The 17,652-nt window shown below is 39.6% G+C and overlaps 1 protein-coding gene across 4 annotated transcripts in view; it reads left to right on the top strand.

Annotated features, from left to right (window-relative positions):
* The window catches only part of GSAP (gamma-secretase activating protein), an 80,743-nt gene that overhangs the window by 10,911 nt on the left and 52,180 nt on the right, over positions 1–17,652 (top strand). For 2 of the 4 annotated variants that reach the window (XM_087442956.1, XM_087442883.1), the window contains exons 2-8: positions 1,485–1,561; positions 2,826–2,882; positions 4,838–4,907; positions 5,192–5,245; positions 11,183–11,271; positions 15,032–15,101; positions 16,327–16,376. In XM_087442956.1, coding sequence (XP_087299082.1) covers positions 1,485–1,561; positions 2,826–2,882; positions 4,838–4,907; positions 5,192–5,245; positions 11,183–11,271; positions 15,032–15,101; positions 16,327–16,376 — 467 coding nt within the window. Of the gene's footprint in view, positions 1–1,484; positions 1,562–2,825; positions 2,883–4,837; positions 4,908–5,191; positions 5,246–11,182; positions 11,272–14,411; positions 14,540–15,031; positions 15,102–16,326; positions 16,377–17,652 lie in introns of those variants that run through there. The other 2 variants (XM_087443032.1, XM_087443009.1) reach the window with 2 other exon arrangements.

Here is a 17,652-nt window from a genome sequence, read left to right as displayed (position 1 = left end):
GGGAGAATGAAATGTAACAAGTTATAAGTTAATAGGTGGGAGAATGAAATGATAAAAACTTGGATAAATCCAGAAGGCAAGAAAAGAGTAAAACAGTTGAGTCACATAGAAAAAAATAGTAATATGATTGCTATAAACCCAGTATGTCAGTGATTACATTAAATGTAAATGGACTACATACTCTAATTAAAGGATACTGCTTCTAAGACACATATCTTAAATATAAGGGCACAGGAAGATTAATAATAAAAGGAGAGAAAAAATTATATTATGTAAGCATTAACAAAAAGAAAGCTAACGTAGCTATACTAATATCAGATAGTAGACTTTAAAGTAAAAAGGATTTTTAAAGATAAAGGACATTTTATAATTAATAAAAGGGTTGACTAGTCCAGCTCCTGGTTAAAAACCTATGTGTGATTTTTCAGGCCCAACCATATGCAATCACAAAAGCTTTACCTGGCATGCCTCATGGCGGGGAAAGGTGCCCTCCCCAAACCAGACTTGGTGCATAGCCAGTGCACTGCACTTCCTGAAGGGAGTTGCAGTCTAGACTCAGACCCCTGTAGCTAACCCTATTCTTATACATAGCTGTGTTCCCAGCCCAGGTGCTTTCATTTGGAGGCCTCTTTATCAGGAGCCTTCAGCAGAGATCTTCCTTAAGTGCCTCTGCCTAACCACCTTAGCAAGAAAAAGAGGGGAGCCTTGAAGATACTTTTTCTCTACTTTGACTCAGTACTCAGTACTTTTCCCACTCATAGTTCTTCTTCTCCCTCTCCCTCTCCTGAGCCCCTGGGTCCGCAGTACTGGAGGAGCCTTTTGTTGGGGGCTCCCTCAGCAGTGAGAGATCCCCACCTCTCTGCTGATCTATCTGACCCTCCACAGCATGCCATTCCTCGGGGGAAAGTGGACCTGGAAGTGGGTGCTTTCTCTGGGGTAGCCTCTTGCTTATACTATCACAGTAAGTGATAAAAGGCTTGACTTAGTTGCTTTTTTAGCTTGTTGCTTTAATCTACTCTTCTGACACATGGCAGCTCTGCTGAGTTCCTGACAGGTTAATTCACCAGGAAGCTATAACAATTCTAAGTTTTTATGCCCCTAATAACATAGCTTCAAGATACATAAAGCAAAAACTAATAGATACTTAAAATTTGTTGAAGTATAACATACACACAGAAAAGCATGCAGGTCAAGAGAGAGTTGTTGCAAAGTGGGCATATCAGTATACTCAACATATACAACATCACCAGTAGCTCAGAAGGCTCCCTTGAGATACCTCCCACTCACTACTCCTCTCCTCTTCCCTAAAGGTCACTACTATTCTGACCTCTAATACAATAGATTAGCTTTGCCTGTTTTTAAACTCTATATAATTATCAGTATGTATTCTTTTATACTTGGCTTTTCACTAATAGTGTATTTGTTAGATATGTTTTTAAACATCTCCTGCTAAGTATTAACTTGCTATTGTCTTATCATTTCAGGTATTTTAGAAAATAATTATGAGAGCTTACGTGTACTAAATGTTGAAAGAAATGGAAATATTATTTATACCTATAAGGTATATCTATATTCTTTTTTTTTTATTGTGGTAAAATATACATAACATAAAATTTACTATTTTAACCATTTATATTCTCTTTTTACAGAATTTTATGCTATATCTTATTGAGGGGTAATGAATAAGACTTGTTGGCATTTAACCTTTAACATATGACTTTTTAATTTTTTAATTTTAATTTTTATTTTTTTGTGAGGAAGATCAGCCTTGAGCTAACATCTGCCAATCCTCCTCTTTTTGCTGAGGAAGACTGGCCCTGGGCTAACATTTGTGCCCATCTTCCTCCACTTTATATGGGATGCCGCCACAGCATGGCTTGACAAGCGGTGTGTCGGCGCGCGCCCGGGATCTGAGCCGGCGAACCCCAGGCCGCTGCAGTGGAGCACGCACACTTAACCACTTGCGCCACTGGGCCGGCCCCATGACTTTTTTATTTTGTGAGATTGAATAGGGTGATTCAAATTCAGTCTTATGAAATGTTTTCTCTTTTTAAAATAAAATAAAACCGTACACAGTGTCTGACACAGTGCTCAAATTTTTTGAATAAACAAGCAGTTCCATCTTCTAGAGGAAAAATGCCAAGTAAAAGATGTTTAAATCTAATTAATATGTTAAACTTTTATCTTTGAGAAAATATTAAATATGATTACATCATCTGTTCAGATTTAGATATGCTCAGACTTTTGAGACATTATTAAACAATATGTTTTCAATGTTAAATGTTCTAAGGAAAGAAAATTTAACTTTACTGATAACTTTACTATAGTAAGGAAACATGAAAGAATTTCACTAGCCAGTTTGCTTTGCACAGTTGTATCACTGTAGTTTTTTTATTTTCCTTAAAAAAAGTTATTTTAATTTGTGCCTATAAGTGTACTGCATTTGAGGAATTGTGTGATTCAAAAAATTTTACTTATAAGAATATCATGGACTTGTTTTAGCCACTCCCGATATCCATCATACAGTATATATTCTCTTAAAAAAATAAATGGAAGTACAAAAAGATTCGCTTTTTCACCATGCTCGGTCCTACCAGACAGGGTCCCCCAAACTCACTGAGCTGTACATTCTTAATCCATTTCACTCTTCGAGCCCATGTGACTAGCTGAAGCAGGTTCAGTCCCTTTCTGATATGCACAGCAAGCTACCTTTAGAGTGCTTATTGCTAATAGAGGTTGACTTATTGCAGGTTTGTTTTAAAACTAGTAACATCCTAACTTCATAAATAATGACGTTTAATAAACATCTAGTTAATTTTTTTTAGGATGATAAGGGAAATGTCGTCTTTGGATTGTGTGATTGCCGCACCAGACAAAATGAGGTAAAAATCACCATAAATCATAGATTACTCGTTGATGACTTTACTGCTTCTAGAATTTTCCTTCTTTCTGCCTACTACTTTTTCTAAATACAAATTCTTATTTCATTTTCTAAAAGTTTAGTTTTTGTTTCTTGCCTTCCTTGCTCTTCTCCTTTTTACCATCTCCTGGCACCGCGATCTTTTTTTTAAAAAGAAAAAAAGTGCAAGGACTCCTAAACCAAAACATCAGCTGAAGTCTCTTAGTCCTTTGAGATTTAAGCAAAATTGGCTCAGATCAATGATCCAATATCCTGCAGGAATGCGGGAAGTCCAGTGCCCTCCCCGAGATTCGTGTGCTCCCTCCCGGAAGCTTAGGACCGCGTCGCGGCCTCTGGCTCTGGCTCTGCTTCTGCTGAGCCTGCGCTTGCCTTGCTTCTCGTTACTTCTCAAAGATCTAGGGACAGGCCCCAGCCTCTTTTTCTTAATTTTTCCCCAAACCACTCACATAAGGCATTGGTTGATGTGACAGATTTGCCTATTTCTTGGGACAAATGGGAGCGAGTCATTTTGTGCAATTTACAGACATTAAGGGATTAAGAAGTCTAAAAATGTACACTGGCACAGAAGGCTTTCTAAAACACATTGTTACATGAACAAAGCAAGTTGCCAGAATAATACATTCCATTTATGTTTTTAAAAAACTTGCAATAAAACTAGGCAATATATATGCATAAATATATATTGAAAGATCTGGAAGGCTGCAGAGTAAATTACCAACATGTTTCCTCTTGGAAGGGAGTTGGGGGTGGATGAGCATAAGGGAGAGCTTGGAGTTTATGTTTGGTAGTGTTTGCATGTTTTAAACACTGAGACTGTGCTCATGTGTTATTTTATAATTAAAGGGACAAAACACTAAAAATTAAGTGCATGCATTCATGGTTCTTCTTACTTACAAGTTAGAATCCCTTAGTTAGAGCAGAGTCACAGGAAACCGAAACTTCTCACATGAATTCAGAGCCTTCTTATTAACTCAAAGTTCACTTTCTCTAATCAAGTGTTTCCTTACTTCCCAAAATTTTTCATCAACTTTTGGCCATAGGATTCTAGTGTGTTCTCAGTCCTTTTTTAGTCCTTCTTGATGCTTCTGCTGTTCACGATTTCTCTTAGCCTGCTCGCTCCTGAGATCTAAGACTTTTTATCTTTCCCTGTCCTCTGAGGTATTTTAAGAGAGTTTGCCTATTATAACTGTGATTGACTCCAGTTCCTCAATCTGCACATCACATCCTGTTTCTGCATGACTATTTTCTTTAATATTTGAGGAAACAGAATCTTGCAACATTTCAAAAAGTGAGAAAATACAGATGAAATAAAGAGAGAAGGTGACTTTGCCAATGCTCTAAGTGTGAGAGTCCTATGAGAGATGCACCTGTGACAGACTCTTAGACATGGTTAATTATATCAGAGTTTTGTAATTTGATTGAAACTTTACTTGCCTCAACAATTATAATAGCTAATATTTGAGTGCTTATTATGTGTGGTAGACATTGTAATAAGTGCTTCATATGGATCGTCTCACTTGATCCTTCTAACAATCTCAAGCGATAGATATTATGATTCCTATTTGCTGATGGGAGGAGAGAGAGGGTGAATAGCTTATCCAAAGTCACACAGCTGGCAAGTGGCAGAGTCAGGGTTTCAACCTGGGTCTAGTTTGGCTCCAAGGTCTGTGCTGTTAACCACTGTGCTCTGTTGCCTCATGGTTAAGTTTCAGTGCCAAACATGGCTTACAATAGCAGACTTTTTTCTTAAAAAATAATCTGAAGCTTCTTAATATGGATAAACCTGTTTCATTGATGATTCTTTAGTAGAATGTTTTGCCACAATGATACTTGGTAGAGCACTGAGTGGGAATTTGTTTTCATAAAGTTGTTATTTAATATGAAACTCCAAATTGAAAAATACTTTTGTTTCAATAGCATCTCTACACATTTGAGAAAGACTTGCAAGTTGTCAGTTGCTCTGTCAACAGCGAGAGAACGTTGCTTGGTAAGTTGAATTCTTTTATTCTGAGTTTCAAAGTATTGGATTTTTGCAATATTTGATTATTCTATGACAATGATTTTCTGGGAAGAGATGCTCTTGGGAGATGAGATTTGAAATAAAGAATCTGCAGAGTCTACCTACAAAAAAAAGAATGCTTTATATTTTACCTTCATCATCCACTGACAGATCCTTTGAGCCCTCACTTATTTCAGATATAAAATGGTAAACTTTAACAAGCCACTGCATGGATCATTTGCTAATGGATTATTTTTTTCTTTTTCCATTAGCTGCAAGTTTAGTTCAATCTACTAAAGAAGGAAGAAGGAATGAGCTTCAACCAGGTAATGAAATTATACTTTTTAGTGCCTATTGATAGATAAAGATTTATTGAAGTACTAAGACAAATTTCAAGCATCTTTACAAATAGCTTTATCTCAGAATGAAAAGGCAAAAGTCATGTCAAGCATGAAACAGAGTTTTTTTAAATTATTTTTTTCAAGTAAACAAGAAAGTATAGAAAATAACAAAACAGTGAAGAGCAGAAGGAGTAAGAGGCAGTTAGCACCTGTAGACTAAATAAACATTGAGAACACACTAGAACTCTATGGTCAGACTCTGGTGTAAAAGGTTGGTATTCCTTCAAGAATACCATCTTTTTCTTATATCTGTTGAACTATTGACCAATACATAAGGGATTATGAATAGTCCACCAATTATGAACAGTCCACCAATTCTAAATAAAAATCAATTCTATTCATTTACCAAGGCTCACTTCATAGTTTATTATCTATGAGATGCCGCTTCTCCCCCTTTAACATTCTATATCATCCATCTGTCCAGAACCCAACAAGTATTGAGTGCCTGCAGTGGGTCAGGCAGCGTGCACGGTGCTGGGGGTACAATGGTATGTATGCAAGAGAGGTGTGGCAGTTGCCCTCATGGTGAGCTATAGGGGCTAGTGGTGAGTCGGGGTACCCCAAGGGGCGTGTGTCCCATCTCCAAAGGGGGCAGGCCGTAAGCCCAGTGGGACCAGCTTTTCGATTTATCAAGAGAAATATAGACTTATTATTATTATTTTTTGGGGGGTGAGGAAGATTGGCCCTGAGCTAACATCAGTTGCCAATCTGTTCCTTTTTGCTTGAGGAAAATTGTCCTTGAGCTAACATCTGTGCCAGTCTTGCTCTATTTTTTTGTATGTGGGATGCCACCACAGCATGGCTTGACGAGTGGTGCATAGGTCCGCGCCAGGGATCAGAATCAGCAAATCGCGGGCCACCAAAGCGGAGTACGCAAACTTAACCACTACGCCACCAGGCAGGCCCCCAAGAGAAGTATAGACTTTTATGTAAAAATTTAATTTTTAAACGTTGGCTCAAATATTTTTTAAAAATTCTACTCAGGCGATGATAACCACCTGAGGCTGGGTCTAGCCTGTGGACTACCGTTTTCTACCTCTGGTCTAGTGGATCTGATTTTAATCTCTTACTGTTCTGATCCTGCAGTGCTTTCCATCTGTTCTGTTTATTCGGCACTTACACTCCTTCTTTTGTTAGCGTAGTTCACACTCAGATGTATTCTCCTGCAGTTGCGTGTAGTGGAAAAACCCTTTATACGTACTTTCCACGTGAGGCTTATGAGGCAGTCCTGGGCTTCCACAGAGCCAGCTTAAAGCGTCAAGGGAACCAGAGCTGAGTCTGACTGGGACCTTCTCAGGGACCTCAGCACAAGACTTTGTGGGAGATGTTGGCGGGCAGGAGGCTTCCCCTGAAATCTCATCATTTACACTAGTCATCCTTCCCTTCCCTCTTGCCCTGTTACGCTGAGAACCACAGCAGCCCTCTTCCCTTTTCTGTGCCATGTCCTCCTCTTAGCATTCTCTGCTCCCCTCAGAATTAGGTGCAAAGCTCACTTCAGAGGTGATGGAACTGAACTAGCTTAAGCAAAATAGGATCTAAGACATTGGTGTCCTAACCCTTAAAACAAGGGTCTGGGCAAAACCAGGATATGACCCTCATCTCCTGGACTAATAAACCCCTTTATCCAAGGAGAGAAAAACCTAGTTGCTTGTGTTCCTTCCAATCACGAGGCTGAGTGTCTATACAGAATCCTGAATTAGCTCCCTGTGTGTGCCTCCCAGTTCCTCTTGAGCCGTATTCCTTTTAGCTTTAGAAATTCTTTATTGTGCTGGTAAACCCAGTAGAAATTATAATCTTCACGTAATGTTTACCATGTATGCCTGATTATCATGCAGAACAGTGGCAATTATGTATATTATAAAATGTGCTTTCAGACCAACGTTACTGTAAGTTTTCTTTGATTACCACATTGAATCCTATTCAGGTATGCTTGCTCAGTCTTGAAAGTCTGATGCACCTGTAGTGAGATGATCTGATCGCATCTTTAAAAATATTAGAATGAGCATGGTTAGTTATTGTACTGGATACCTCATACTTTATACCTTCTTAGCTCGCCTTTTATGCCACCCCTGCAGTGAGAACCACCTCTGCCCAAATGTAATGTGATAGACAGTGCCTCACCTCAGCTGCTCTGCCTACTTCTTGCTTTTTGCCCAAAGCCCTTGGGAAAATTGGTTTGTACCACCTGGATGAACGGTTGGAAAGGATTCCCAATAGGGTAAGCCATGACCAGTGGGCGGCAAGGAGCTAAAGGATAAATTCTCCCCCTTTCCGCCCCTAGAGTGGATAATTCTGAGGTGTACTCCGTGTAGCTCAAGACCCAAGGTGGTGGCTAACTTGATAAAGCCCCCTGTACTGACATGCTTTTCTTCCCTGTGTCACTCTCCCCACTCCCTCACGGCTGAAGTGATCCTATTCCCTGAGATTACTTCTTGTCTTAGCTTGGATTTCCCCCAAGTAGAGTCTGAGGCAAGTATTTGAGTGCAATTAGTTTATTTGGGGTTTGATCCCGGGAAACACTATTGGAGGAGTGTTTAAACAGAGATCTGAAAGAAAGGAGGGAGCGAGTGCGTGGCTATGGGGAAAGAACATTTCTGGCAAAGCCAACTGCCAGTGGAGAGGCCCTAAGGCCGGAGTGTACTTGGTAGACTCACAGTTCAAGGATAGTGAGGAGGTCAGCGAGGCAGGAGTGGCGTGAACAAGGGGCAAGGTGGTAGGAACTGAGGCCAGAGGGAGAGGGGGGTGAGGTGCAGACAGGCATGGAGACCCGTAGGAGGCCTTTGTTCAGTTAAGGTTTCAGAAGTGATGTGACCAGAAAGCACTATGGGATCTATTATAATGTTTTGTCCTTTGAACAAATGTTTGGAAAGGCTTATTTTATCTGTCCATGAATGACCTGATAAGCCGTTTGATTATGAAATGTAGTTTGCCTGAGGGTGTTGTTTAACTCTGTTGCTTATGATGAGATTTTTCCATTGCAAACGAGGTGAACTGTAAGGTCTTTTATATGAACAAGGTGGAGTTCCTTGGTCCATACACTTTACAACACAGTTTGTTTTTACAACGTCAACAGTGCTCCTTTTTTTGGTTAATGTTTTGTTTAGAAAATAACCCTCCAGGGCCGGCCCCGTGGCTTAGCGGTTAAGTGCGTGCGCTCCGCTGCCGGCGGCCTGGGTTCGGATCCCGGGTGCGCACCGAGGCACCACTCCTCCAGCCATGCTGAGGCCGCGTCCCACATACAGCAACTAGAAGGATGTGCAGCTATGACAGACAACTATGTACTGGGGCTTAGGGGGAAAAATAAATAAATAAAATCTTAAAAAAAAAAAGAAAATAACCCTCCATAGGAAGCCAGGCCCAGCTACCCCCGACGCCCTCCCCTGTGGAGCCGCATTTTCCCCAAGGTCCAGCAGATCGCCCCTGGGCAGCGATTGGGGTGACCACTTGTGTTGGGACCCACTGCCCCTGAGACTCTCCAGAGGCTCTAGGCGCATTCGGGAAAATAATGGAGCTGTGGTTTGGTTCCAGAGCTCTCATAACCAGAGCTTCTTCGGAACCGGGCCCTACTGGACTTTCCCAGCCTTGTCACCATTTCGTAATATGTACTTTCACCTGCAGCCAACCAGGTTATTTTGCCCACTCTCCACCCTCCCCGTGCCAGGCCTATCCCCATGCCTTTTTTTTTTTTTTTTAAATTTTTAGTCAATTTATTTAAACTAAAACCAAGAAAAAACCCAAGAAACAGTTCACCTGTTTCTCCCACCCCCCGCCCCTTGCCTCTGGCAACCACCAATCTGTTCTCTGTATCTGTGAGCTTGGTATTTTGTTTACTTGTTTAGATTCCACATATAAGAGAGCTCCTGTGGTATTCATCTTTCTCTGTGTGACGGAGGGATGTATTTCATGCCCTCGAGGTCCATTCATGTTGTCGCTTTTGATTCTGCTGTCTCTGCTTCCTGTGATGTCCCTGTCCTGCCCTTCAGTGATGCCCTCCCAGTTTCCACTGATTTCTGGATTCTCTAAATTCTTAAGATAACTTCAGGCACTTCATAGAATCATGGGATTTTATGGCTGAAAGTGATTGTAGAAATGATCTGGTTCTATAGCTTTTCATTTTATTTTTATAATAACAGGGTACTGAGGCCTAGGAAAGCTTGGTGATTTGCTGAAAAGTATATATTAGGTTAGTGGCAGAGCTTAAACCAGAACTAATGTCTCTAGGATCCTAATCCAGAGTGCTTCTTGTTACACTATGAAAGTGCATGGTATGTTATTGAGAGAAATTCCTGTTTGCACGATTACTCTTATCATTATGCTGATTATATTAGTTGAGTGTCTGGGCTGCACTAAAGATGGGAAAAATTAGTGTAGGAAGATGGTTCCTGCCCTTGAAAATCCTCCCATTTTAAAGGCAAGTGAATTTAGCTGATAGCTAGTTATCTCATTTGGGTACAAATTCACTACCAAAAAAGGCCAAATATAAGGTGATTCCTTATTTTTCCAATGAGAAGATTCCCCTGCTTGCCCCCACTGCCCCCAATTTTTTTTTCCAATTGGAATATATAAGCTTTTAGGGCAAGAGATAAAATAGTCAAATGTCATGTTGTACTACTTAATATATTAATTTTGTTATACATGCTTAAAATAACATAATAAGGAGAATTGCTTTTTTTCTCATTCTTACATTTTGCAGAACATTTCTATTCTATTTTTCCTCACAAGTATTTTTGACACCGATGTTTTTCTTATCCCTAGAGTCATATGTGAGTCCTCAAGCAGATTCCCAAAGGACCTTGCCTTTACCTCTGCCCCAGTTATTAGAAATACCACCCTTTTGCATTGGTGTATAATCCTGTCAATGGGATTTTCATCCTAAACTACAAGTACTCATTGACCAAACAACATTTGATTTTTGTTTATTCTGTTGTTGTATATTTGTGATCCAACATAATAACTCACTCACTGTCTTGCTTTTTCAGTATCTTTAAAAGGCATATTTACAGAAATATTCAGTGCTCGCAATTGTGAGGCCATATCCCAGAAATTATTTTACATTCTTTGCCTTTTTTTTTTTTTAAAATAAAGCAGTTCTGTCAGGTTACTTTCTTAAGTAGTGAAAACTGGCATTGATTCAGTTCCAGTCTGCTGTGCCATCCCCAAATTGTATATTAGTATTCAAAATAAAGTCAATGAGACAGCATCTGAGAATATTAGAGTCTTTATAGGAACTCAAATATAAGGCAACTTCTTCTTTTCTGAGGTCTAATCCTGGGGGAGGGAAATTTTTTGACCTAAATTTGGATATCTGTGGTAACCCCTTTCTAGCCTGCGTCCAAAGACTTCCTCCTAGTTGCTATCCTTGATGACCTTTGCTCACATGTGACACTGAGGAAATAAGTGGGTCTTTATCAGTGCAGCTCCACCACCATTCCTGAGGGAAGCCAAGCCCTATCCTACTAATAGGTGTTATCAACCGTAACACGTTCATGCATCAGAAATGTCTTTATATTTTCACACACCAACATTATTTGCCATTGTGCTGCAGAATTGGAGTGACACTGAAGTGACTTGTTTGTTTAGGCTTAGAAGCCAAGAGGGCGTGTGATGCTGTGCTAAAAATGACTGAGGAATGGGCAGGAACTTGTTCCTCTCTCCATGCACGTGACTTCTCCTTTATGATGTTTTCTGTGTCTATTTTGGGTTTTAAGAAATGTCAAAGTAAATTTTAAGAAAATTACTTTTCTTTGTGGAATAGCTAATATAGTAGATAGCACATTTACATTTTCAAAGTTCAGACCTTTATCGAGAAGATCATGTATGATATTCTGGTCTTCATTACCAAAAGCCTCCTTTACTTTGTAGGATCAAAGTGCTTAACTTTGTTGGTCGAAATCCACCCTGTTAACAATGTGAAGGTTCTAAAAGCAGTGGATAGCTATATCTGGGTACAGGTAAGTGAGCATGTCATTTATCACTTACCACATGAATCTAAAGGCATGAAACCTAGAGGCAATGGTGTTTGCAAAGTGCTTTCGCACACGTTATCACATTTAATCCTCAGAGCAGTCTGGTAGATGGGGATGGCTGGAAGTATCTGTTCTTCCTTTGCAAACATGGAAATCAAGACTCAAACCTAGCTCCTCTCTCTCTATTATGTGAGGGTTTGTCTGATAGTAATGTTATGTTTTGATAAAATCTTGAATATCAAAACACATTTGAGGTAAGTTTGAAAATGGTTTATTTCATGTATTCATATAGTTGACAGATTAAATATCTATGATTAAATGACTTAATCCCTGAATTTATCAACTCTGAATTGATGCAGAAGCACTGTGTATATAATGCAGATGGACTACATATGGTTAATCCTATGCCTTGCACATTCAGAATTTGTGAATTCTACTACTTGCTAAAATTTATTTGTAACCCTAAAAATCAAAACTTCATGCTGCTTTCATACTCATTTGCAGACATGTGCAAAGCAGTGAAAAACTTGTCACCTGATGCACATGTTCCCAGCTGAGGATGAACAGGATCATCCTCTGCCTCCTTGATTCAGTTCTCATACTGTAAAGAAATGTTATTTTCACAGTCTATTTAGTGCCATGTTTTTTGCATTTTGGGGCTTTTTGTTGGTGCTTTCACTGTTTAAAATGTCCCCCAAGCATAGTGCTGAAGTGCTGTCTCATGTTCCTAAGTGCAAGAAGGTACGATGTACTTTACAAAGAAAATGTGTTGTGTTAGATAAGCTTCATTCAGGCATGAGTTTATAGTGCTATTGCCTGTGAATTCAATGCTAATGAATCAACAATATATATTAAATAAGGTGTCTTTAAACAGAAACACATTAAACAAAGTTATTTATTAATTTGTTGACAAAAATGTTGTGACTAGAGGCTTGCGAGAACCTATCCTCGTATTTGCCCTAGGAGCAATGGTTCAGTGTTCAGTATACCGTGTTTGTGGTGACTTCATAGAATAGAACTACCACAGATAGCAAGAATCAACTACACATGTTTGTGCAGTGTTGCAGCATAATTTCTCGGTGTAACCTGAAGTATCTGCCTCCTCCTCGCCCCTTACTCCCAGCCTCGAGCCAATGGATCTCCCTCTTGCAATGTGTATTAGGAGAGGGGATTATCTCTCATCTGCCCTGGGTCCTCCACTGTCAGCCAATCCTTCCAGTTGTGCATTTTTGCCACCACTCCTAGCTTCACTGTGGGCCACTGCTCACTTCCAGACAGGGCCTGGCGTGGAGCTTGTAAGCTGCATTCCCCTCCCCCACGAAGCCACTCTGTTTATACTGTCATCAGTGTAGGGGTGACAGAGCACAATTCCCTTTTCTGGCCTGTTCTTTTGACTTCCTTAGCATCTCCAGTTAGGGCTGCATAGGCAATGGAGATATTATTGAAGGATTGGGGCAACTAAAGGGAATTAGAGCATAGGAAGGGAAAAAGTTTGTAAGAGTATATGGTTGCACAACATTGTAAATATATTAAAAACTACTGAATTGTATATACTTTAAAATAGTTAAAATGGTAAATTTTATGCTATGTGAATTTTATTTCAATTAAAAAAAATTAAAAGTGATGATGCGTGACTGCATCCAGAGGCTGAAGGAAAAGTCCCCACCCAAGTAAAGGAAAACGTGTATCATCTTGTGGACCCATCTCAGTTCCTAGCCCTGCTCCCTGCTCCTCATGCCTGTGCCTCTGGAGAGAGACACTCCTCTAGATTTCCATCCATGGCAGGTCCCACCTTCTCCCTCTCCCCTACCCTCTCCCCTCGAGAGAAACACCATTCACTGTCCACTGAGTTTCGTCTTGCCCTGCGGTCCGTCTCCCTTTTCTTACCAAAACATCCATGGGGATCTCCAGTAGTACATTTCGCGAAGTCTACGTGTGCAGTCTTGGCCCCCTTCACAGAGGAACTTCAGCAGGACAGTAGTGGGTGGGGTTTGGATCCCAGTCTGGTACCCTTTGAGAGTTCCCTACCAGCATGAGGTGCATCTTCCAAATAATTCCAATGGGTAATTATACACCCCTCTGCACACCTATAGTGCGTACCTTCCAATGATGAATATTATAATCAGAGTCTAGCTCCATATTTGTAAAGATAAATATTTCCCTAATATGATATAATCTATATATATTCCTACTCACAATGCAAAAAGCAAAGCAAAACAAAACGAAAAACCTTGCATGCTTTTGTAGAGCTGTGTCTGAAGCCAGTCTATTTATATTCTCAGTTCCAAACCTTGCTCTACAGATGCTCATAATGGAAAGAAAAACAACCACCACCTAAATGAGACTTTTAAAATCAGTTCTCACTGATTGCCACGCAAAGACCAGGCAAAGGTTTAGGACAGTCCAGATCACAGTCCTAAGCAAGCACGGCCTGGCCACCTCTGCAGATCCGGGGGAGGCTATATCATCTTCTGTCTAAGTCTCTCCTTATTTTGAGGCACTGAGCATTTCCTCTTCCATTATTCACGTTGTATCACTCATCTTTGCTTCTCCTCAACCCTAGTACACAGAGTATCCTGTTTTGTGTGTGCAGTTTCACAAATCAGGAGATAATAAGTTCTATATTATTTTTGTATCTGAATTCTGCATTGCTATCTATTTTATAATTTCGAGGTTATTGCTGTGAAGAATGATACATAATTAATGGTTTGTTTTTCAGTTCTAGAAGGGAAACTTGACTACAAACAGTTTTAAAAGTTGACCAGTTCTATTTCCAATTTGTCATTATGAAAAGTTAGGACACGAGGTAATATATTTTGTCAAAATTTTTCATAGTCTTTAGAGAGGCTGCTGGCTGTAAAATAGGGGCATAAAGGTTATGTTCTTTCATTATGCTTTCAAGTTTGGAGGTAAAAATGAAAATTCACCAGTGGATCTTGTCTAATAAGCTGTCTTTCATGTTACAAAATGAAGCTGCTGATTTATGGTTACCCTTTTGATGATGGCAGAATTAAGTCACTGGAGTCGTCCCATGACCAGTTTTCCCTTGTTATCACAGCTGACGGCGTCAGGCCTTGTGTTACTGGCTGCCTGCTTTGTCCTGTGGGCTGGCACATATGGGAGAGCACAGAGAAGGAGGAGTGGGGCGGATCAAGCCTTTTCTTCCCAGTGGCATCATTCTACGCTTTGAGGCTTGTAAATCCTCCACCACATGCCGCCCTGTGACTCACTGTCCTTTCTTGGAAAGTCCCTGGTACTGTTGTGCTTTGTCTCTTGATGTGGGTCTCTGGAAGTTGTAGTGGAGAATGTGTTTACTTGGCTTTCAAATGAAATACTAGATTTAGTTGCACAGCAAATGTATTGATCACTCTTTTTTTGTGCATGTGAAATAGAACTTTCTGTATAGATGTTGTTTACATTGTTTCTGATTGGCTTCAGAATCACTTATTCCAAATAGGAAGCACCATCCCTAGAAATAGCTTACACTTCAGCCTTACTGTTTTAAATGAGTTGTGTTGGACCTGTGATCAATTTCCCCCTGGAGAACTGAGCTCCTGGCAGTGTTCCTTTTTCCTCCTTGCCCCCATCTGTGATGTGTATGTGTGTGTGTGTGAGATTTGCCTAACTATTCTGTGGTTCTCAGTCCCTTCTGTGGTGTGTAGAAGTATAGTGATCAACGCAACTTTTGCAATATTTGTATAAGAAAGGTAGTTGCTTATGATTTTGATGAATTTCCTTTCTACAGTTCCTCTACCCACATGTTGAAGGTCACCCTCTTCCAGAGAATCATCTGTTACTGATTTCAGAAGAGAAATGTAAGTGTATCTTTAGGTGGTATATGGGGCTTTCATGAAGGGCACATATCCTAGTGAAGTGTGGGGCAGGACTGAATCTTCTAGATGTCCACTCGCCAGTGCCAAGGGTCCACTGACCTTTGATGTCCATTTGAGACCTAGGACTCCTGTGGGAAGGCTTTTCCCCAGCCCCCACTTGTTGTTCCCTTAGGCTCTGCTCTGTTTCCTCATCCTGGGAATAATGGGCTCCTGCGTAGATGGATTTCCAATTTTGTCACATGGTGGAATGTTTGTAGAACAGTTGTGCAGGTCATTTTTGCCTTCTTTAGTCCATCCTTCTTTAGGATGTTTGTCACAGTGGATAACCATGATATAAGGAGAGAGGCTTGGATGGAGAGAGGGGAAGGCAGTAGAAGCTAGAAGAATTCCATAGCAGAACTTGAAGACATGTACTAACTTAGTCAAATTCAGGTAGAGGCAAATAAGATTGGGACATCCTTAAATGATGTTTTCAAGTTTGGGAGGTGGGGCGGAGAAAGGACAAAATTCACTGGTGGATCTTATCTAGTAAGCTGTCTTTCAAGTTACAAGATGAAACTGCTGATTTATACTTGAAAGGACAGGCCTGAGGGTTAGGTTTGTGTTCAGTCCCTATGCTCTTGCCCGATTATCTGTCTCCTATTTTTTGTAACTAGAACCGGCAGAAGGTAAGTATGGCCGAATCTAAATTGCTTACTGAGAGAAAGGAACCATCTACCAATTGTCTTCAAGTGTTTAGAGTTCTGTTAATGTGACATTGACCCCTATAAAAATACCTCCCCCAAATATCTTGTATAGTGAGTTTTCTATCTGATATTTTCATACAAAGAAGTGTTTGGTGTTTGGAAGTTGAAGGTAAACCCTACCAAAGGAGCCCTTGTTAGCCCTGTATAAGAGTGATGATTTAGGGGAGGCAAACACTTGTTGAGGGAACCCAAGGGAGCAGAAGGGTTAAATGCTTCATGTGTTGTTAGTGTTGAGGAGCAGAGTAAAGGCTGGACTTGAAACAGACTGTAAAGGGAGGGTGGGGAAAGGTGGGTTTTGTTTTGAACCTTTATTGTGAGATCGCTGTCTGTGATAATACTTTTCAACCAGTTGTTTAACCTGCATTGCTTTTATAAAAAATGTTCACAACTATAAAGTGAAAAAAAGTACTCATGTTTTTCATGAAGGTTAACCTATTTTTCTGTCGTTTCTTTTTTTAAAGATATTGAACAATTTCATATCCAAGTCATCCAAGAAGATGGAAATAGAGTGGTAAATATTTGAAGTTCCTTTTGCATCAGTCTTTTCCACAAAGAGCAACACTTCCAGACTGTTAAGGATCGATTAACATTATAGAAACATACCATTTTCTTTATTTGATGTCTTTCAAATTATAGACTTGCTGTTGTAACGTGTGAACTAATACAAGATATATGAAGGAGTTAATTACCTCCCTTATCTCTACCTCATCTCCCAGTCTCTGTCTCCCGAGGTAACTGATGACAGCCTGTATGACTGTTTCCACACCTTCTATCTTGCTCATATAAACATATACAAGGTTAGGTGCACATCTACAGGGATTTAGTTGTTTTTACCAAAATAGAATTGTAATACATATATTAATTTACTGCTTTTTTTTTTTGCTTTTTACTTAGTATATCAGGGGTATTTCTATAGGTTTCTAAATAAGAGATATAACTTTTTTCTCTAATTTTTATACATATATACATATAATAAATGGGATCATAATATATATATGCTGGCGTTTTATATAGTTCAATTTTCTTTTCTTTTTTTTTGCTCATCTTCCACTTCTCCCTTGCCTTTTCACCTCTAACTTTTGTTCACAACCTAGTATGTATCCTTTCGTACTTTCTTCCATACCTGTAAATCTCCCATCCTCTCCCCTGACACACCCAGGGGTTTGTTTATTATTTACTCCCTCCACACTCAACTTTGTGGAATTCCTGCAAGTCAACTGGAATAGGTCCAATTCGTTCTCTTTAGAAGTACATAATCGTCCCTGGCATGGTTGTACACAATTTTGCAACCATTCTCCCATGGGTGGACGTTCACTTGATTGCCAATTTTTTTCTTTTGTTTATTTGTTTACATTACAAATAGTCTCAGATGTCTTTATAGTTTTATGTATTTGGTGCACGTGTTTCTTTGGGCTGAATCCTCAGTGATGGATAATTGGGTTGATGGGTATATGCATTTAATAAAATTCAACAGATTTTGCCAGATTGCTTTCTAAAATCTTGTAACAATTCACAGTTTTACAAGCAAAGTATAAGAGTACCCTTTCCCTCTTTCCATACCAGTAATAGGTGTATTTGCTTTAAAAAAAAAAAAATCCAATTTGATGGATGTAAGTTGATATCATTATTATTTTAGTTTGTATTTCCCTTAATATTAGTGAGTTTGAACATCTTCTATGCTTATTGGCTATGTGAATTTGTTTTTCTGAAAATTGCTTAGTTATATCCTCATCTATTTTTCTACCAATTTGTCTTTTTCATGACAATTTGTGGGATCTTAATATATT

Source organism: Ceratotherium simum, chromosome 1, assembly GCF_057802395.1.
Source record: "Ceratotherium simum simum isolate JZ-2026a chromosome 1, ASM5780239v1, whole genome shotgun sequence".
NCBI lineage: Eukaryota > Metazoa > Chordata > Mammalia > Perissodactyla > Rhinocerotidae > Ceratotherium > Ceratotherium simum.
Note: the sequence above shows the minus strand (reverse complement) of the source record. Positions and strands in the feature narration are given on the sequence as shown.